Source organism: Abramis brama, assembly GCF_963993115.1.
Source record: "Abramis brama genome assembly, chromosome: 21".
NCBI classification, from domain to species: domain Eukaryota; kingdom Metazoa; phylum Chordata; class Actinopteri; order Cypriniformes; family Leuciscidae; genus Abramis; species Abramis brama.
The window spans coordinates 16,577,467-16,601,015 of NC_139983.1; the positions used below are offsets into that span (position 1 = coordinate 16,577,467).

Here is a 23,549-nt window from a genome sequence, read left to right on the forward strand (position 1 = left end):
GATCTTTTCGAGGCAGACATTAAGTGAGTTCAGTGAGAGAATGCGCTGTGTTTTTAAGATGTTTTAAAGTAGGTCGAATTTGAAAGTCCCCTGCCTTCTGTTGCTCTCCATTTTGCGTTGTCCTTAGTGAACGGCTCCTGACTCATTCTGTTCCGCTTGGTCTGGTGAGGCGCTTTGCCTGTAGTAACAGCTGGGGATTTAAGTGGAACTTTAAGTTTGAACTGCTCTGATGGGGATTCTGCGCAATAAATGACAAACTATATTTTGTTTGAAGTTGAGGATTGGCAAATTAATCCTGTATTAATCTTGCTTGATATATTACAGCTGCACTGCTACAGAATTTTGGCCTCTCTATCACAGTCTTTGGTTAAAGGTACACTGTGTAGTTTAAGTATTTTATTAGCTAAAATCAATGTCTTTATTCATAATTATGTCCTCATTGGTGTAAAATTACCTTATTTTAAGAATTTCTTATCTTTATTTACATTGGACGGTAAGTCCAAGGAGGCTTCCATGTCGTTCCACCATTTTGAAAAACTAGCCAGCGTCACGTGACTGAAACCAGCTGAAACGAACAAGGAGATCAGTGAGAGGCGCTTGTCACTGCCCTGGCAAATTTGAAAGGCTTCACTGCACGGTACTTCATAATGCAGGATCATACTTATGCCGAGCCACAGGAGAAAGGAATCCTCGTTGCAAAAAAGCGAAATAACGAACCTCATCACCCGAAAGAAAACTCGATGAAGTGCTATTAGAAGACATGTTGTCATAGCTTCTTGTTACATAACGGCTACCTTAGTTGCAACACGCATTTGAAAAAGCGAGGCGCTAGAGAGCACTATTCGTTTGAATGCAAAATACAATTTCACCGCTAGATGGGAGAAATTCCTACACAGTGTGCCTGTAAGAACGCAATATTGCATGTTTCTTGCGGAGAATTTCTTTTATGTTAGTTGCACCTTGACACTTCGCCCTGGTTAAAGATGATCAACATATCAGAGCTGATGTATCATCCAGCAATGGAATTTCATTCATTTTTAAAGCAAAAGAATCTTCAGTAGTGCTTTTTCATTTTATTCATCTTTTCAAGGTCGTATACATAATAGTATAATTTTTTTTCCTTTTTTCAAAAACATATAGAAACTTGCTATCCTTTTAACCACAAATGACCTTTAGCCAAAGACCTTTTTAAAAGTAAAAAAGTTGAGTTTAAAAGTTTTTGGTAAAAAGATCAGGGTCCTTTTGGGAAAGTTGATGACATATTGATAACACGATACGATTAGTGAACTACACAATTGTTATTGTTAATTGTTATTGTTATTATATAAATGATTAAAGATTTTATTTATATTTAACTTATTACTTATTCAACTATCAAATATCAATGATCAATTTTTACATCAGATCTTACTCTGCTATATATTATAGAGCAGCATTTTGCATATTTTCAAGCTTTTAGAGACTAAGAAATTTAAATCTTTGTACATATTATTTATACGGTTATTGTCACGGTGTGGTGCAGGCAGAAGAGGAGTCAAAAGTTCCAAAAACTTTTCCTCACAATATAACTCAAAGAGGTACAGACAGGCAGAAGGTACACACACACGTACACACACACACACACACACACACACAATAGGATGGAGATCGGACAAGGACTGACTGAACAGAATGGAACTAAATACAAACACAGATGAACACTGATTAACAGGACACATGTGATACAGATGATGATGATTATTATTAACTAAACACGTGATACAGATGAACTGAAAAAGACTGTGAAGAGACACGTGATGAGATGACAGGCAGACAAGTCCAATGAAAACAAACTAAACCAAACACAACTGTGACAGTTATATATGCTGTTCCAAAACTTTTTAACATTTTTCTGCAGTTTTACACTACTGTGGTCAGTTAGATATTTTAATGTTTATTTTTAAAATACGGTAAAAAAAAACAAATACAGTAAAACAGTAATATTGTAACAATATATTTTTTGATGAATATACATTTCAAAATAACAGTGTTTATTTGAAATAATTTGTAACCTTATACATTTCATTGTTTACATACATTTTCTTGCTACATTTGATCAATTTAATGTGTCCTTGTTGAATAAATTTTATTTTTTTTTATTTTTTTGATTAAAACTTTTGATTGGTAGTGCGTGTACACTACAGTTTGACTCATTGCCATCCTAAAGTCTGTCACTACAACTGTAGAATTTTTCTTGTCTGTTTTCCGTTTCTCTGATTTTCTCTTTTTTAAACATACACTTAAAGACATCAAAATCATTCTCTTTCTTTCTCTTCCTTGGCTGACATTTGTGTGTGATGTCATCATCTCCCCGGTTGCCTAGGAAACAGAAAGGGGGGGGTTGGCTATAAAATAAGAGACAGGGAGTGAGGGGATGAGGGGGAATGAGCAGAAGAGATCTAAAATTCAAGTCATTCCTGCAACAACCTTGTCTGCGTCCGACCACTAACACTTCCTCTCTCCTCTGATGCAAAATAATCATCAAAAGACACTCACCAGCAGTCTGAACTCCAGCTGTCTGCTGCACACACAGAAAGAGAAGTGTGTTTTCAGAGCTCAGAGTCGCAGGGTTAAACATAGAGGTGGTGTCATTGTGTGTGTGAGTGTTTTTCTTTGTGTCTGTCTCTGTTAATTAGCTGGTGTGGAAGATTTTGGAGGGAGTCTTTTGTTTTTTTGTAAGTGCACACTTGTGCTTGATGAATAAGGACGCTTTGATGTGATCCCTATTTGATATAACTGCTGTGTTAATAGAGATGCTTTGCTTTGTATCTGAAAGATTATTCCATGTCTCCTGTTGCCACACTAACTTCATTAGCATATTAGCGGACTTGAACAAAACATACCATGGTACATGGACATTTACACTACCATTCAAAAGTTTGGGGTCAGTAAGATTTTTTATGTTCATTTAGTAATAAGTCTCTTATGCTCAACATGGCTGTATTTATTCTATATAAAATATTGTGAAATATTTTTACAATTTAAACGAGATAATCAGGAACCAAGGAAACCGGAACAGAACAGAACAGAATATCAACATAAAAGTCCATAATCGTGACACATTTCCTATATTACCACAGTTCAAAACTGTTTTTTTTTTTTTTAAATAATGTAAAAGTCTTAACTGTCTCTTGATCAGTTTAATGTGTGCTTGCTTGCTGAATAAAACCATTCATTTCTTAATTTAATAACAGTGTATTGTGGCAATATTTTTATTTTTTTTGCACAAATACCATATTAATACCACCTTTTTTGGACATAACATGGGAATATCATAGTTTTTGGACGTACCATGAATATGGGAATCATTCAGTAACATTTATACTTGCGTTTATATATTTAGCTGATGCTTTTATCCCAAGTGACAAATGAGGAACATCACAAGCAATTTGTCATAAACAAATTGGGTAACATGGTATTACTATCCGATACCTGAAACTAATTTTAATATCGTCTGTAATAAGATATTTAAACTGGAACGTAAATTAAATCTCTGCCCTTATCTCTTGTTTTCCACTGAAAGCATGAAAGAAAATTTCCACTGAGGAGTTTGAAGCCAAACCAAGCTATTGCTGTGCAGTTTAGATTAGACCCAAAATAAATGTTGAATGTCTTCATATAGGAGATGAGGAGGCAGCAGCTCTAAAGGCAACTACTTTGGTATGCAAAGACTGTTGATATATCGAAGATGTGTCAGGATTGAGGGCAGGACACAGTCTGCCATGAGTCAGTGACAAAGCTTAGTCATTTAGCAAATGAATAATTGAGTTGGCCATCATTTCCAAGTGTGTGAATTGGGATGTACTGGATATTCCAGGCTCAGTGGCGATGACCTGCTCAAATCCAAAACCAAAAATAACACATTTATAGTTGGGATTAAAACCATTTAATTCAGATTCTGAGGTGAATTTATTTTAGTCCGTGTTTTAGCCTCTGGCTTTAGTAGTGTGTTTAATGTCTGTTTACTTCACTGTTTGATATCTCTCTTCTGGGCAACTGATCTTCTTGGCTTTTATCAGTCTGTTCTGTGATTGGCTGCAGCCACAGATGTGTGGTGGGCACAGATGTTTGATCCCTGGAGATATACCGCCACAGGACATTTTGTTTTGAGAGAAGTGTCTGTGTGAATGTTCCAGGTATGCTGCTTATTATATTAGGGCTGTCAATTGATCATGCACACTGATCCATATGTATATTGCATAATTATGGATTTTGTTAAGGCTGAGGCTCATGTTTGAATTCACAGCCCACCTGCTGCTAAAGTCAGTCCACCTCATTTATTAACTATTAAAAAAATACGCTTTTGTAATAGTCTATCTAATGCTATATATACACAGTATAAAGACTTCAGTTCAAAAGTTTGGAGTCTGTAAGGTTTTTTTAATATATTTTAAGTCTGCTATGTGTCCCCAAGGCTGCATTTATTGATCACAAATACAGTAAAAAACATAATATTTTTTTTTCTAGGATTTTTTTTTTTTTTTATGAATAGTAAGCTCATAAGAACAGCATTTATCTGAAAAAGAAATATTTTGTAAAATTATAAATGTATTCACTGTCAGTTTTGATCAATTTAATGCATTCTTTAAAGGGGTCATGAACTGGCTTTTTTAATTTTTTTATATTATTGTCTGAATTCAACTTATGATGTTCGCTTGGTTTTTACATTCAAAAACATCAAAATGAAAATGTAATAGGCTATTTTCTACCCTGGTTTTGAGCCTAGCTCCTGAAACGCTCGGTTTTTATGGGCGTGCTGCATTGAAGACTTGGAAGTAAACGCCCACTGCTACGATTGGATAACATTTTTGCATATTATAATGAGTTTCATGTAACGTGCGAATCGGTGGGCGGGGCTAAACAGGCAGTGTTGAAGATGGCGTTGATCTTCTTCTGCGGAGGCGGTGTTTGATACCCTTTGACGTCACAGATCCCCACTTTGAAAAACCTGTCGTTCGCTGTGCCTGGTGTCAATAACAGCTTTTATTGGACTAACAAGGACGTTTTCAGTTTTTAAACTTACAGGATATTCTTATAGTATGATGACCTCTTATATGTCAAAAGCTCAAGGAAAATTTTATTTCTCAGTTCATCACCCCTTTAATAAAAGTATTCAGTTCTTAAAAAACTAAATCTAACTGACCCCAAACCTTTTTGAACGGTAATATATATGCATACTAATAATATAATATTTTTTATTATCTTGCATTATTTTATAGATTTTTTTTCAGCAGATATTTGTATATGTGGTTTAAAAAAAGTGACACGACGTGAAGGCCAAAAATGGTAAGGAGAAATGAGTAGTGAACAAACTACTCACAAACACACAATGCAAACCATGGACACACACTCCGGGAGCAGTGGGCAGGCATTTGCTGCAGCACCTGGGAAGCGATTGGGGGTTAGGTGCCTTGCTCAAGGGCATCTCAGTCATTTCCTGCTGGTATTGAGAACTGAACCCGCAACCTTTGCGTTACCAGTCTGACTCTAACCATTAGAGCCCCTATCAATCGTGGCCTAATATTGTGTTACAGTTAATTTTGCTGGTTGTTGGTATACCTACAACCTTCACACTGTAGAATATTTTTGTTAAAACAAGGAGCTTAAACCATCGATTTAAATTTACCCATGAATCTCAGTGTCGGCTTAATAAGAATTCTTAGCCACAGATTGGCTGCAGTTCTACTACGACTGATGCCAGTGAGGCTTTTGGGACTTCATATCATCACACATTATTGCACCATACAGCTGACTGAGATATGCTCATCTTTATCTCTCTCTCTCTCTCTCTCTCTCTCTCTCTCTCTCTAAAATGTTTCTATTACAGTCGTCAGTGTGAGTGGAATGCTCCGATCCCTCATTACCTTAAATTAGCACTCCAGTGTTTGCCCACCAGCCTGGTCTGCATTGTCGACAAAGTGTATGTTTGATTCTCTTTCCCGCAGTATGCGCTGTAGGTGGCTAGTAACTGCCACCTAAAAGCATTTCATCTCTGGATATTAAAAAGAAGCTATTTCTGGAGTCATAATAATGGTTTTCAGGGAAATTTAACAACATTTTCTGTTAGGATTCTTTCCAAAGGCATCACAGCCTGAAGAAACACTCTGCATCAGTGCAGCGCCCACTGATGTAATTCTGCATGTTAAACTGGGCCTCCCCTTGAGGCAATTGTCTCTTACTCTCTCTCTCTCAGGCTATCTAAACACTCACAGGTACAAGCTCATATACTTTCACAACATGTTCTGCATATACATATACAAACACCTCCATATGTATCGTGTCTCCAGGGCGCATGTTGTTAACCTGATTTCGATGTGGTCTTATGCTGGAGTGATGTCACTGGCAGCTGTAGAGCACTTGGTCACATGTCCAGAGTGTGAGTTCCCTGGCGACGCTTTGAGCTGCTCGCCTTGTTAACTCGAAGCTTCTCTAACAACAGTCCAAATGTCAGCGGATCAATGAGCAGGTGACACGATTGGTCCCGTCCTGCCCCAGGTTTCTCATCATCTAATAAATAGGGTTGTTATTTCCAATGACTTCATTTACTGAAGGCTGAGTTGATCCTTAAGACAAGCGTCCCGTGGGCTCTTATTGAAGTTCTGTGGCCTCTCACACTCTACTGTGAATGGCTGTATTATTCACCATGTTTGAGTCCTGATATTGTCTCTCCAGAGTGTTTAAAGATTTATTATATTGTATTGTATTATATTACATTACATTACATTACATTACAGTGGAGTCCAAAAGTCTGAGACCACTTTAATATTTGTTTGTTTGTTTGTTTGTTTATTCTAGAAAACTGTAAATAAAGAAAATGTAGGGATTTTGAAGAACTTTAAAAGATAGAAATATTTTTGCTTGTGTGCTTCATAAGATGCATTTGCAATAAAAACATTATTTTATTAAAGAATTATTTTAAAGAATTAAAAAAAATCATGTTTTTCAACTCATGGAATATTGACACTGATTTGTATTCTTGTTTTTATCCCATGTTGCAGCTGCATCAAATGCACATATGTTTTTATTGACTTGCATCTCTTTCTCTCTCTTGCTTAGATGGAGGATGTGATTGCCAGGATGCAGGATGAAAAAAACGGCATACCTATCCGTACAGTGAAGAGTTTCCTGTCCAAGATTCCCAGTGTCTTCTCTGGTAATTCCCTTTACACCTGTTTTAAATACACTGCGGTTCCAAGTTGGCGCTGAGAAAGCAGAATTCAGCAGGAGCCAGTGCCCCACAGCAAGCCTGAAGACCAACACAATGAAAACTCTGCCAGAACTCTGTAGTGCAGCACCAGTATCTCTGGTGATAGCCTGATCTCTATCAAAGGTCTCTGGCCTGCGTTGCTCTGGTGGGGAAGCACAATGCATTCTGGGTATAAACAACAGGGTTTGAACTGTTTGTCTATGGGATTGGCTCATTATGTTTATTCATCCTGAAACAGCAATTATAAATGCAGCTAATGGAATATTCCGAGTTATTTTCAAGCTAATGTTTATCGACCACATCAGTGGCATGCTGTTAATTACTACAGACCATCATTTCGCAGTTAATTTTCACAAAAAAGTTGAAATTATTGTTTATGGTATTTTGTCTGTGGTCCACTGTTTATTGGATTGGATAATAATTGCACTATATTTACATATCAGAGACTGAAAAAGGAGTGCAAATGTTATACTTCCTTATATGCCGTAATCCATTTTAGAAGGGCAGGATTAGGAAGGAGAAAGCGAGAGAGAAATTCTCAGAAGGATGTTCTTTGGTTCCTCTGACTGCGGTCCCTCCGAGGATTCATTAAAAGGCCAGCTTCAAGCTCTAACACCCCAGTCTCTGCCTCTCTATGCTTTAAAAAGTCTCTCACGCTCTGGGCTTCTGCTGTCTCTAGGGACACACCTCTCTCTGCTGATTGGCTGCGCAATAGGGTGTCTGTGCATATTTGGGAATACTGGATTTGATTGGTCAGTAAGGGTTATCTCGGAAAGATATTTCTCAGAAGAAACTGTTCACGGTCTATTAATTTAGCAGTGACCAGGTTGAAAATGAAACACTGAACAAAATTGTTTAAAAAACTAATTTTGCTGTGTAAAATGGTCATTAATACTTAATGATAAAGTTTTTTAAAGGGTTCCTGATTAAACATATATATCCCCAGCCCTAACTCATGCCATTAGTTGAGCCAATGTTAATATCCCCAAAGTATCATGTCAACCTACCAGTTGTGTTCTTAGAATTGTCTCTGAATATTAAGATAGGATTGGATAAAGTGTTTTTAATTTTGAAATAATTACAGTACAAGACTGCTGCGACATAATTTTTTTGCCCTGAGAGTTTTACAGGAATTATTATAAAGATATGCGTACCGCACTGTAGGCATTAATTTATTTTAGGTGAATATGCAGGAAGTAGTTGACTTCTTGGTTGCTTTGAGAGTCAGACAGAAAGAGGACAAATAGGGGTTTATGCGTGCAGCAGAGGTAAAGATTATGATTTTCTGTTAATCCACTAAATATTCCAGCGAAGCTTTGCTGAGACTGAGATCCTCTTTGGAGCATCCAGAACCCCTGTACTTAACTTTAGCAGAATTTATACAGTTCTGCTGCTTAGAGATAGAGAGCCAATGATTCGTCTGAGAAAACTTAGTAATCAGGGCTTGGCATTAACTTATTTGCTCACCAGCCACTGTGGCTTGTGGTTTCCAAAGTTACTGGCCACTCAGCATTTTCACTGGCAACAATTTTGACATCGATACCATGGTGAAAAACTGCCATATAGATATTTGTAATATTATCTCATAATTTCGCAGCAGGTATATTAGGCTGCTGTCACTTTAAGACCTGATGCACCTGATCCATTATACTGTTACACGTGTTTTCTTTCTCAACTGTCTACGTTCACTTAAAACTTAACTGACTGTTTACATGAATACTCGCAAAGATACTCGTATTTTGACATTATTTTGTGTGTATTTGACTGTTTAAGTGCAAAAAGCAACAGAAAAAAAAAATATATAAATACTGTGAGGCGGTTTTATGCGCGTGCACTTTGGGTGTGAGCATAAAATCTGCGGGAATGAGTAAAGTTATGCGCAATACGTGCAAATCAAATGCCGAAATTCAAGCTCTGTAACACCAACAATATTCACCTGGAGCAAATGAAACGTGTAATTGAGGGGAAGCGGGTTTGTTTGTCAACTCGTAGTATTGGAAGCGTTTCAGATATTTCATTATCGATATGTATCGAAAAATCTATATTTTTGACAACACAATGCATGCACTTAGTTTATTATTTCAGATGCCTTTTCAAAAGACTACCATTGAAAAATGTATTATATATAATTTTCAACCCGCCAAAGTGGCTAGTAGGAGTGACTGCGTTACACTCCACTGCTGAAATTCACTTGCATTTAGGTGTTAATATCAAGCCTTGAATGTAATTACAGAAAATGGTGAATGAAATGTATGGATGCAATGGAGAAAAAAAATAAAAGATAAAGTTTAGCTAGAAAAATGTCAAACTGAAAATATTGAATGGACTATACTGTACACTATTCAGCTGTTGATACAAAGACTATTTTTATTATTATCATCTGTAGTTTGGCAAATATTTCCACTGATTATGAGTTTATGGCAGGTGGATGGAGAACATTTCTTACTAACCATGAAACAATATTCTGCTGAATTTTGATTGATAGAATTTAGATCAACATTTTAAATAATAATCTTCACTTCTTTTCCAGGTTCAGACATTGTCCAGTGGATGCTGAAAAATCTATGTATCGAGGATCAAGGTGATGCAGTCTTTTCTTTAATGACATCACTGACAGTGCTTGAGCTGTGATGTGCATAAATTGAAAATCTACGTCTTTTATTTTGATTAATTCACATGCACTCTTTTCTAAAAGTCAAAATCATATCTTCAGCTCACAAGGTAATAGATTCAGGATTTGCATAATCATAATTATACTGTAAGTTGGCAAACAGCTAATGTCAGCATCTTCTGTTACTCCTTTAATTAAAGAAATGGGGGATCATTTTACTTGCATTTACTTCTTCAAAAACAAGAATGGGAAAGCTACTTTGAAACTGTAGCCTTTGAAGCAAGCAATACACGAGTAATTTAACTATGTAGTAAATAGTAAAGCTATTCTTATAAAATAAAAGCTGAACTTAGCTGAACCTTAACTGCAATTCATTAAAATGACTAATAATTGAATGTATTTTATTTAAGGGGAGACACGGCAGGCAAAAACATTGAGACTGGTCTTCTTTCAGACTTGTGGTGAAAAAAAGTCCAAAATACACATTTAGGTCTTTATTTTACTACACTTTGTCTATTTGCGTCTGTAGATTTCTCCTAAATTCAACAAAAGTTGGCGTTCTAAATCAGCACCCTGTCATCACATATACCGTTGGAAAGCTCTCTCTCTCTCCTGTACAATGCTGTTGGATCCAAATATGGTCATTTCCTTTTTTTATCAGCAACCAATCGTGAAAGCGAACTCTAAAAAACTAAATTATTTATTATTAACTAAATAAATGATTATTTAACTCTAAAAGCGAAATCTCATTGGCTGATGTCAATTTTAAAGGCCGTTTTCTCAAAATGGGTTTTTTCTCATACTCTGAGCCAGAAATCTCCACTTCAGCAGCACTTACATACACCAAACTTTCCAGTTATATTTCTATCTATATTCTTAAGGTTTTTACTGAGGGGTTTGTTCATATATCATTCAGATTCTGATTTATATAACATTTTATACCTAAAAACGGGACGGAAATTATTTTTTTTATGGCTCTTGACAGTTTTTTCTGATTAATGGAGTGATAAAAAGAGATATCCAAAATCCCCTCTGTAAAACCCTTTGACTCTAATATGTCAGCAAAATGAAACAAGAATTTTGAATCTGGCTTTATCCAATGTTCAGATTTCTCTTCTGGAAATATATGCAAATTAGCGCATATTTAATGAGATACTACCTAATTTTACATATTTACACATAAATATACTAAAACTTGTAATACAAAAGATAATTGTCTTAATGTCAGTAAACAACTGTGGAAGTTTCATGCTGATATCTATTAGTTTTTTTTTTTTTCCTATTCACCTGGGGTGTCTCCCCTTAAAAATAATTAAAAAATATATTTACTATTTATTTATTTAAAAAAAAATTGACAATACATTTGTTCTTAACCCATTGATTGTTGCAATTCCTAATAAACTTACTGGCCGACTAATGTTTTATTTACTCATCAAAGCCAATTTTGATTGCATTTGGTGCTTTCAAGTCTAAACCTAAATACAGGTTTTGTGAAGGTGGAGTTGGTTTTATTAAGGAAGGAAACACAGCAATGAGATTGGATTTGTTTCTGAGTATGGTGAATATCCCTCTACTTTAGATTCCCTCTGACAAATATGACAGTGATGTGAGAGTAAGTGTGTGATATGGGGGCTCTTCTCAGACAGGAAAAGAGCAACCAGATAAGTGCACTGAATCTCTCAGTATATTCAATAGACTGGAACCACGGAGAGAGATAAAACGAGAACTTTAAAAAAAGTTCTGTCTATCTCTCTGTCTCTGTTCAGTTCTTATACATTGCTGATTAGTGGAATTTACCTCATGAACATGCCTGGTGGGAAGCTCTCATCAAAACAACAACATCTGCAAAAAGCATATTGCTCCCTTGAAAGCAAAGGGATATTAATTTGCAATCAGCACAGACACATACTCTAACATGCACACTCACTGTAAATACTGTATTGTAAAAATGCAATAGATAATTATTTATTGACGCTTAACTTCCTCTGGTATGGGTTTTGCAGAGGAGTGTGTGGTGCTGTAGGAAGGAAGCATGGAAATAACATTCTACTGCAACATACTGCATATTTCCATGCTTCCTCTTGTAGACTGAGACCCCTAGGTCCCATCATAACCTAGTTACCTTAGAGTATCATTTATATTTCAAAATAGATTATTCAATTAGAATGGGGAAAGAAACTTCTTATAGATTGGAATATTTTATGGAATGAAAAACATATCTAAAAGCATCATCAACAAAGTTCTGGGATGATCATTGCACTCTTTTCAATTAAAAAGCCTTTTATTATTTCATGGCTCCCTGCGGAAGACATGCTCCGAAACGCATAGGAGAGTTTTGTTTTGAGTGTAGCCATGAAATAATAAAGGCTTTGTTTCCAGCACTTTGTTAATGAACTATGATATACCCTAGACCATAGAGCACCTTTATTTTAATACTAAAATAATTCTAATTTCTTTGTTTGAGGATTACCTAAAAGTATTTTGTTTTGCACGAAAAACCTACCGCCACAAACCGTTTGTTCCATTTAGTTTCAGCGCAGGATAAATAATAATTATTATCTTGGCATAAACGTTTGGGCTGCCCTTTCATATCTGGACCCCTAATAACACTATTAATTGTTTCTCTAGTGGAGGCTCTTCATCTGGGCACACTGATGGCGGCTCACGGCTACTTCTTCCCCATCTCTGACCATGTGCTCACTCTTAAAGACGATGGCACATTCTACAGATTTCAGGTCAGTCGTTTTGCTAATTTGAGAAACAAAATAGAAACGGAACTTTTTGGAAACGCTTTAAAATATAGCACCCATGCAAAAATATAGTGCATGTTATTGAAGTTAATTACATAGTAGACTAATAACATGTAGTTGCAAGCTCGCATACTGATCGCTCCATCAAATAATTACACATTAAGTTGTTAATCAGTACTTTCTAATGTAAATATACAATAATCACTGTAATCAATGTTAAATGTAACTACATTTTCTTTATAAACAACTGCAATCGCCTTGGTTTCTTTTGTATACGAACTGTGCCAGTTTTCATATTACACTGCATTATGAGTAATGTAGTTCATATTGTGCTCTTTCTTCTGTTAGACTCCGTATTTCTGGCCCTCAAATTGCTGGGAGCCCGAGAACACTGACTACGGTGAGTTTTTGTGCGAGATCTGTTATCTGTATCTTACTGAGACCTGTGTGTGTGTGTGTGTGTGTGTGTGTGTGTGTGTGTGTGTGTGTGTGTGTGTGTGTGTGTGTGTGTGTGTGTGTGTGTGTGTGTGTGTGTGTGTGGTCCTGGTAAACCCAATGTCATGGGGACAAAATAAAGATGCTAATATCCTTATCCTTATCCTTGTGGGACAGTTTTCTGTTATGAGGAGGTTTAGGGTTAGGAGATATAATATACAGTTTGCACAGTATAAAAAATATTATGTCTATGGAAAGTCCCCATAAAACATGGAAACTCATGGTCCTTAACTGACCCACATGCGCAAAAGAATGATAAAAAGACGTCATGCAGCACGCTGTCAGCTGTAATATGGAAGTAAACATGAAGGACATTAAAGTAAGTGATTACGTGTTTATTTATAGTGTGATCTGCCGCCAAAGCCAGCGAATTCATGCGCAGGCAATATAAAAAAAAGAAGAAAAAAAAGTTTTTTAACATTTATGATACGAGCCCTCATGTTTTGCTTGTATATAGAGCTGTCACTGTAATACTTATAAGTTCTGACACATCACTGTTATTCCACTGACTACCTTTCACAACTGTCTTGATAACTTCGGGAGTGTAAAATCTTTGAAGTTACTCCCATGAGGCCGAATTGTGACGAATGTTGGTCTCTAGAGTGATGTAAAAGTCGCATGAATTCTGATATGACTGTTCAGACTGAGGTCGCACTGCAAAACATCTGACCTGTATCGGATTTAGGACCACATATGGAAGTGGCACAAATCGGAATTGAAAAGATCAGATTCCATGTGGTTTGTGCCGTTCACACTGTTATGAGAAAAACATGCACACATTTGCTACATGTGAGCAAAAAAATCGGATTTGGGCCACATTTACTCTGCATTGGGCTGCATTTATTTGATCAAAAATACAGTAAAAAAAAAAAAACAGTAACTGTTTTAAATATTATTGAAATTTATTTATTTTAAATGTTAAAAATGGTTGTGCTGCTTAATATTTTTGTGGAAACCATAAATCTTTTTTTCGGGATTCTTTGATGAATTCCAAGAGAACAACTTTTCTTAAATTCTTTTATAATATTATACATTTCTTTACTGTCACTTTTTATCAATTTACCACACCCTTGCTAAATAAATGTATTAATTTCGTTTTTAAAAAATCTTACTGACAGCAAACTTTTTTTGTATACTGTATGTTGCTTGCAAAAAGGTAAATTTTTCACAATACACAACTACTTTTGAATGATTGTCAATAGAGAAAGATGCTTTGTGTAGTTACAACATCTACCAGCAGGGAATAATAGAGCTAATAGATCTAGTGGATGTACAAATGTTTATGAATATTTTTGAGGTTTAAAGAAAGTTCATGTCATTTTTGTATGTTATTATACTTTATGAAGAAATACCTGTGAACACAATTGAGATTCCCCTGTATTATGGTTGTGTGCATGAGTGTGCCTTGGGTTCGGTAAATTATGCTTGTTATGAATTCAGCAATTAGACCAAAGCAACGCTCAGGTGCGATTAGGTACAAGCTGGTGTGAAATATGTTAAATGTTTACTAAATATTTTAGTACAACTCATCTGAAAGCCCAGAGGGCTGCTGAGGTTTGAGGACGTGCGAGCAGTGTTTCTCACACACTTCTTGGCATCTCTCTATAGCTGTGTACTTGTGCAAAAGAACAATGCAGAACAAAGCACGTCTGGAACTTGCTGATTATGAAGCTGTAAGTAATCTCCTATTTTTTTCTTCTCCCTTCTCTCTCTCTCTCTCTTAATTGTAACAATGCTTATCTCATGCTTTGTACTTCAGACATTATTAGATAGAAGATAATAAGGTAATGACAATCTTTAAAAAGAAAGTATGTCTAATCCAAGCTGGGTTTTAAATGTCAGGCTTTGTTTGAATAATCCATGTAAGCTCTCCAGTAGGCCTGTGCCGATCCACCAACGTCTTTCTCATATTGAACTGAGAACTGTAAACATGTAATCATTGTGCCTCCTCTTCCTTTTTCTATTATTAAAGGGATGGTTCGGAGTAAAATCAACCTAGGGTTCTTTGCACCATGACCTCGAGCCAAACACCCCCACAGAAGCCTTTTTTCCCTTGGTTGAACATTACTAAATTTAGAGCTTATTTAGAGATATCAACCGAATGGCTTAGTGCAGGCGCTAATGGATCCAAGGATGTATCGCGTAAATTACCCCACTAATAATGCCCGGAATGGTATCAAACTTATAAAGTAGTACAAATAGGTTCTGTACTCATAAAATGAGGCTTTGGAAAGTTTGTAAGTACATCAGGAGTTTATTTAAATAACATTTGCCTGATGGCTCATGCTACTGCTAACCCGGACGTCGAGGTCACTTCCGTTATTTGGGAAAAGCACGTAAAAGTCCTGGCAGAAAGCGATGCATAAGGATGTAGTGTAACTACGCCCAGTTCCAGTAATGCACTAATATTTTGTTGGTAGTACCAGTTTGCAACAATTACAACAATTGTAGTCGTTAAAAAAAATGGGGCCAGACCTGTTTGAGTTGCGTTAGTAGCTTGTTGAGTAGCTCGCAGTTAAGGTAAGGGCCATGACATTTCTGAAGCACACTTGAAGTGGTTGACCAAACACAAAACACTGGTCCAGCCAATCAACCAATCAAAGCACATTGCACTTTTCAGAAGGCGGGGCTTAATAGAGAGATACAGACTTACAGAGTTTACTGTCTGTAAACAGAGAGTTACAGACAGACTGGGAAAAGAGGTGCAGCAATAATGTAAAATATGTGAAAAATAATTAGTTTTTTGAAAAATCAAGCATGAAAACATATTCTAGTAGACCCCCTTCTAGAAGACTTTGTAAAAGGGCATAACAGGCACTCTTTAAGTTAAATAAATGGCTTCTATATCTCCAAAAAGACTTTGTTTTTTAAACTTTGATTGTTTAAAAATGCTCTTTTTTTCTCTTCCAGGAGAGTTTAGCGCGACTACAGCGGGCATTCGCCAGGAAATGGGAGTTTATATTTATGCAAGCAGAGGCTCAAGCAAAGTATGTATCTTTCAGATTGTGATCAGTTCTGGTCTTTCCCAATCTTTATTGGCTGTTTTTCTTTGTGCATTTGTAAAAGCATGCCACCCAGTCAGAAGACAGGAAAGTGACTCTTTACATAGCAAGAATTCAAATATTAATCGCTGGATCTCTTGAAATATCTGTAAAGCTGTGGGTTGTTCATGTTTTCTGTGCTAATGGATTTTAAAAGTCCCTTGGACATAATTTGCACTGCAAAATTGTTTTTGGATTGGACAGAACTTGTCTTATAAGTCACTTCTGCTGTTTAAATTGAAATTCAAGGCAATTCTGTGAGTACTAAAGTGCCTCTGAGTGCCAAAACAGGCAAGTTTATGACTTTTCAGCTTTGTTGTACGGTTCATTGCATGTTTGCCTTTTCTTTTGGAAGTTAAATGCTTTAATTGCTTCGGCTTCTGTGTTCTGTCTGTACAGAGTCGATAAGAAAAGAGACAAAATTGAGAGGAAAATACTGGACAGTCAGGAGAGAGCTTTCTGGGACGTGCACAGACCAGTGGTGAGTGAATGTGTGTGTAAAAGCAGGAAAGTCCATGTAAGAACAATGAAGCTATTCTCTTTTCCTCTTCAGAATTATTCTTTGTTGTTCTCAAGTGTTTGAAGTTGTTCCCCACAGAGGAATGACACAACCGTGTTAAAGCACCTCTGGGCTGATGGAATAACCTCTGAGCTTGCAAAATTGCTGGCTAGCCCTAAAACTAAAACACACATTCTAACAATCATATTTCATCGATTTCCTTAGACAATATTCTACAAAGTAAAAAAGTGAAAATGTACAGGTGTCCCCTAAAGAGGTGTTCTTACTTGATCTATACTTTTGAAATTGTTTGCTATATGATATATATTATATATCTGTTTGATATATCCTATATTATATTTTAATGTTTATTAATTTATTATTTATTTATTTTATTTTATTGTACTATTTATTGTTAATAATTAATGTATTATATAGTTATTATATTGATCTAACCGAGAAAGCAAAGAGCCTATGATTTACTAGGATTGTATTACTAATAAAAGTTCCACAGTAGTAACTATAGTTACTATGCATTTCATTAGATTTTTCTTAAATAGTTTTTGAAGAATATATTTTTTATAGTATTATTATTATTGTACCATTCTATGTGTTTTTGGGTGTCTATATGTGTGAATCACCTGGTCTGTATTGCTTTGTGCCTTGTGTGTATTTAAGCTGTTTGTTTTGAAGGAAGCAGCAATTTCTCCCTCAATTACACTGAGCTGATCCTTCTCATTAGCAATTTCATGCTAACTTGGCTTGATCTTTCAAGCTGACATGCAATAGTGAGATGCTGCAGATCATGTCCATATTTAGCCAGTGTGGGTTCAAATTGGGTTTATTACAGAACTCTTGTGCCTTGAGGCTGTTTTCTCTCTCTCAACATACATTGAAGGCTTGGACCTAAAGTTCATCCTATATTTGAGTGTAGAAACATTGGGTCCTTTGTGAGCTAAAATAGTCCAACCCACAGGAAACTGTTTGACTGACAGTTCCATGCCTTTTAAAATATCACTTCAGTTTCCTTAAACAGTAGGGAGTATACAGGTAAGGTGCACCAAAGATGTATACAGTACGTAGATGCAATATTCGACCGCTACAGACATGTCGGCCATCTTGGAACGGTCATCGTGTCGTCAGTCACAGAAAGAATCAATGATGCCACAACATTGTGCAGCTTCTGGTTGTAAAACCGCAGAGATTTCAAGTCCTGAAGAAATTGGTTAATCTTTCACAGGGGAGAATGTGTTGGTTTATGTTTTTAAATTTATTAACTCAATATTACAGGTTTTTACTATGGTACTTTCTAATGTTTTTACTTTTACTATGAAAACTTTTTAATGTCATGTTAGCTGACGCTTTCGTCTTGTAAAATCATCTACTGAAGTCTATTGCAGATCAAGATATTCATACATGTGTATAACTACGGTTGCAGACGCACAGTCAACTTGATTTCGAATGTTCACGGACCAGCTTTGACCGTTACAATACGGCAACTGGCTTACGTTTAGTCGCTAATGAAGAATCTATGTATATATTTCTATGATGTGCAAAGCATCAGGTGGTCGAAGCAACATGGATCCCTGGCAACCATAAATTATAGGTCATCTAGAGCAGTGGTTCTCAATCCTGGTCCTGGGGACCCACAGCTCTGCACAGTTTGTATGTCTCCCTCATTTAACACACCTGATTCAGATCATCATCTCGTTAGGAAAGAGCTCTGAACTGAACTGGGTGTGTCAGATAAAGGAGACATATAAAATGTGCAGAGCTGTGGGTCCCCAGGACCAGGATTGAGAACCACTGATCTAGAGAACTGACAGTTATATTGACCGTGTGTGTGTGTGTGTGTTTCAGCCAGGGTGTGTGAACACAACAGAAGTGGACATAAAGAAATCATCCAGAATGAAGAACCCTCACAAAACAAGAAAGGTGATGCAATAACACCCACGTGCAAAGTACTTCAGCTTTTAATCTCCTAAACCATGTGACTAATCACTAAAGCAGTTATCCCACTCATTATATTATGGAACCTTTGCATTTGACAAATTAATCAATCAACCACTGAGGAAATCAGAATACCAAATCAGACTTAAAACAATCCACCAATCAGACAGTCTAACAAAATCCAACACTTTACCAATCAAGAACAGCTCACCTCAACAATCGCGCAGCTGTCCATGTGAAATCCCCAATCACTGATGCAAACACACAGAAATCTCTTCTCTAATTACTGATTTAAATTTATGTAAATATGGTTGTAAATTATTCTGATGGTTTCCACAGTCTGTGTATGGCCTTCAGAATGACATTCGCAGTCATAGCCCGACCCACACACCAGCCGCTGAGGCCAAGCAACCAACCGAGGAAGAGCTTCAGGAACAGGTAACACCTGCTTGGTTCTGTGTGTTTATAGGCAGAGTATTTAAATTAAACATTTTTGAATTTGAATTTTAAAAGTATCCGAGTATTCCACTTGGTTTAAGATACTCTACTCTAGCCGGACTCCCAGCCTCGCCAAGCTGGTGTTTATCTGGCTAGCCAGTTGGATTTCATGGCTGTGAATTAAGAATTCATTCCCATGACAAATTAATTTGTTCACTTTGTGTCATTAAATACTGGCCCCGTTATACTAATTCAGTTCCTTGTTTTAATTAAATTGTAACCATGATTTAACTAAATTAAAATTAGGAATCAAATTAGAACAATGTAGCCACCGTTTAAGTAAAATGGGGGAATGAATTAACATGTGGCCATGAATTAATTAGTTATGGGAACAAATTCCTAATTCATGGCCACAAGATCCATTTTTTTTTCTTCTGCATGGCATATGTGCAGGGATCTATACAAAAGTGACCAACGCTTTTTCAAACTTTCAGAACTGATCAGCCTAACCAGCTTGGCCTGGCCGGGAGACCTTTGGCTTTTTTTTTTCCAGCAGCTGTGTGGAAAACTGCAAATTTTAGTTCCTTAATGGCTGTATTTGCCACCTGTTTACACACACACACACACACACACACACTCACCCTGACTATTACCACTTTTGTCTTTCCAGATCAAGTTTCGGCAAGCACAGTTAGACCGGCATCGATTGAAAATGTCCAAAGTTGCAGAGAGGTAAGTCAGAGAGTGAGAGAGAGAGAACGTCTGTGCTGTGATCGATCCATAGGTCTTCATTATTCTACAGTGCTTAAACATTTTCTTATCGATCTCTTTAATAGTCTGTGTAGATATTGCTCATGCTGACAAGCATGTTTCTGTTTCTCGTCCTCAAATTTACTTCCTCTGTGAGATCAATGGCTCTATTAGGATGCCACAACATCTTGAAGCACTAAGATTTTAGTGCAGCGTGAAATTAAACTCACTTTGCAACAATAAATGATGGTCCAAAATATAAAATGTACATCAGTGTTTGAGGAAGTAGCGTGCGTTTAATGCACACTACAATATCCAACTGGCAAATAATCAATATTAACTTGGAAACCTGGGATCAGGGATATATTTGTTTTCACAGTCATTGTAATGTTGCATTGTGTATAAAGTCACTGATAAGCATAACACATTCAGATATGTGCTGCAGATTTTCCTGCAAAAACACGACTGCATATTAAAAATGTCAGAAAAGCCTCTATATGTGTGTGTGTGACCAATTTGCAAACGTGCACGAAAACAAGAGGCAAGATTTATCTGACAAACCAGTTATAAGTCATATCCAATCCTATCATGATGGAGGCATTGCCTCATCTCACGTGACTTTCCCCTATTCATTCTCAATTACCCCCCACCAAAATCACCATATGCTTTAGGGGGTCTGTTAAAAGTCAATGGGCTCAGGGGAGGCAAGCCTCCCGCTGTAACTTTACCCGCGGGTGTCGCTGTTGGACAGTGTTATTTTAGAAAAACAAGTGATTTATATACTTTTTAATGTCACATTTTGTAATATGGATTATTTTCTCATCCAACTTTTTTTATTAAAAGTAATTTGAGCCAATGGGTTCGCTTGGGGTCCTAACAGAGACCCGATTTCGAGAGAGGACCTGATTTGCCACCACACCAGGTTGCACCGATAGACGATGATATTGTATATCGACGATATCCATAGATATCATCAAAAGCATCAGCTGTCAGCATATCAAGAGGATTTGGCATTTCCAGTTTGGCATTTGGCATTTCTTCATAACCCTTGTGCGTCAATTAAAAAAAAGTTACACATAGGTCCATAGAGGACAAAATATATTTGTCAAAAAACTGTCATAAAAAAATGTGAAGCTTGGGAGCACAGACTTAAGTTTGGTCTCATTTTAAAGAAGACCCTTGGCAGATTATTGTTGAAATGAAAAAAGGTTAAAAAGTGAAACCAAAAATAAGTTTATAGAGGTTTAAGTTTATGAAAATTATTTATGAACACATTTTTTTATGAAACATGTTGAACTAGAAAATCAAAGCCATAAATTGTGTCCCAAATTTGAGGTTGATATCTCAAAAAATGAGCTTTCAGTAAGATTTTGTCTGGGCGCAGTGCCATATTTTCCATATTAGATGTTAGCAAAACTCCACTGGTGCACACAGTGGTTGGATTTGTGATTTGTGATTGAGTTTTTCTCTCAAATATTACAAGCACACACACAATTTTTTTATTGCACACATACAAACCACACTCTGACATCCATACCAAAACACCCACAAAATTATGGCTGCATAATGTATCCAATTGGCTCAATAATATGCAGAAGCAGAAAACAGGAATAAAGCAAGTATTTGCTTTATAGGCCAAACCGGAGAAAATGGCACCATCTGGTAAATGTTTGTACAAATTTTGAAGCCTTGCCAACAGAATGAAAGCCTATTAACAAAGATTACATCATTTTATAGTTTAATGGCACTTGGATTAAAAATTGCAGTTTTAATGGGTTTCAATGGGGACATTTTTTTCCTTAAGGTCCTGAGTGGAACTATTTTATGTACCTAGTGCAAAATAGATTTATTTTTTAAAGGAAATAGGGGTGAAATAATAAAATTATTCACACATGTGGCACATTTTATACAGTTGCCATTAACACAGGCAAAATCAAAAACACGATGTACCTATAATACCGTTATCAGCACATACTGAAGTAGATGCAGCTCTCATTGTCTCTGAGAGAATATGCACCGTTAATGCAGCGTCAGATGTCAAAAGCTCAGTCAGTTTTTACTTTCACACACACACACACACACACACACACACACACACACACACACACACACACACACACACAAGGTTCATGGTAATTACTTGCTTTTAATAATGAATAATACAATCAAAAAGAAACATTCCCCAATAACAATGTTTTCTTATTGAATAGTTAAGCTGGAAAATGAGTCACATAACTAGTATGTTCTGGCACCTGAATATGTCACAATGTTTTGGCATGCTTGTTTTACTAATAGATAACGCCCTTTTAGTGGCCTCTTTCTTCCTCTCTTTTATCCCTAACTCTGTTTTTGATGGTCTTGTAGTTTGCTGAGTTATACTGAGCAGTATTCAGACTATGACCCGTTCCTGTCCACTTCTGATCCCTCCAACCCCTGGATATCAGATGACACAACGTTCTGGGAGATGGAGGCCAGGTCTGTTTCAAAAATACACACTAAATATTATTATTGTTTTTACAAATCAGTGTGTATGTATAATGTGTTTTTGTGTGTGTTGGAACAGTAAGGAACCTGGTCAGACTAGAGTTAGACGCTGGGGTTTTAGAATCGACGAAGTGTTGAAAGATCCCATTGGGCGAGAGCAGTTTCTCAAGTTCCTGGAGTCTGAATTCAGCTCAGAAAACCTCAGGTAAACCTACACTTCCTTTTCATGCCCCCTGCTGGCGGTTGAAGAGTAACGCAACTACTTTTGCCGCATGCATTGTCTTTTTATTCTGCAAATTGATTCTCTTTTGTTATCCAAAACTCAGATTCTGGTTGGCAGCGCAGGAGTTAAAGAGGAGGCCGATCCGTGAGGTGCCAACAAGGGTGCAGGAGATCTGGGAGGAGTTTTTGGCTCCTGGAGCCCCCAGTGCCATCAACGTTGACTCGAAGAGCTACGACAAAACCACACAGAACATCAAAGACCCTGGACGATACGCTTTTGAAGATGCACAGGTGAGGATTATGTGTTTATAATAAGCAGTTACAGTGATTTTCTTTTTCAAAAAAAATTGATGAAAACAAGCCATATAAACATGTAAATGTGTGTCTCCCAGGAACACATCTATAAGCTGATGAAGAGTGACTCTTACAGTCGTTTCATTAGATCCAGTGCCTACCAGGAACTTCTGCAGGCTAAGAAAAAGGTAAAATGTTTTAAGCAATTTGGCAGGATAGAATAATTTATCTTGAATACTCTAAGACTGCATCTACATGCCCTGATTGATAAATGTACTACCGTTCAAAAGTTTGGGTCGGTACGATTTTTCTCATTTATTTGATCAGAAATACTGTAAAAACAGCAATATTCGAAAATGTATTACTATTATTTAAAATAATTGTTTTCTATTTTAATATATGTAATTTATAATGTGATGGCAAAGCTGAATTTTCAGCAGTCATTATTCCTGTCCTACAGAAATCATTCTAATATGCTGATTTGTTACCCAAGAAAAAAAAATATTTTTATGAATGTTGAAATTTCTTTTTCAGGATTCACTGATGAATAGAAAAGTTTAAAAGAATAGCATTTATTTGAAATAGAAATGTTTTGTAACATTATTGATGACTTTACTGTCAATTTTGATCAATTCAATGCATCCTTGTGGAATAAATGTATTAATTTCTTTCAAATAATAATAATAATAATTAAAAAAATCGAACTGACCCCAAACGTTTGAATCATATTGTATGTGAAATTAATCTCATATAGAAGGATTTGCTGTAT

At 36.4% G+C, this 23,549-nt stretch overlaps 1 protein-coding gene across 1 annotated transcript in view; it reads left to right on the plus strand.

Moving 5' to 3' along the window:
- Nucleotides 1-23,549, plus strand: part of rgs7a (regulator of G protein signaling 7a) — a 60,149-nt gene that overhangs the window by 31,331 nt on the left and 5,269 nt on the right. Inside the window, exons 3-16 of the mRNA XM_084096886.1 lie at nt 7,096-7,192; nt 9,777-9,827; nt 12,486-12,592; nt 12,956-13,007; nt 14,711-14,775; nt 16,013-16,089; nt 16,543-16,624; nt 18,503-18,577; nt 18,932-19,030; nt 19,701-19,762; nt 22,145-22,255; nt 22,344-22,469; nt 22,591-22,777; nt 22,879-22,968. Of these exons, the coding sequence (XP_083953012.1) occupies nt 7,096-7,192; nt 9,777-9,827; nt 12,486-12,592; nt 12,956-13,007; nt 14,711-14,775; nt 16,013-16,089; nt 16,543-16,624; nt 18,503-18,577; nt 18,932-19,030; nt 19,701-19,762; nt 22,145-22,255; nt 22,344-22,469; nt 22,591-22,777; nt 22,879-22,968 (1,281 nt within the window). The remainder of the gene's footprint in view (nt 1-7,095; nt 7,193-9,776; nt 9,828-12,485; nt 12,593-12,955; nt 13,008-14,710; nt 14,776-16,012; nt 16,090-16,542; nt 16,625-18,502; nt 18,578-18,931; nt 19,031-19,700; nt 19,763-22,144; nt 22,256-22,343; nt 22,470-22,590; nt 22,778-22,878; nt 22,969-23,549) is intronic.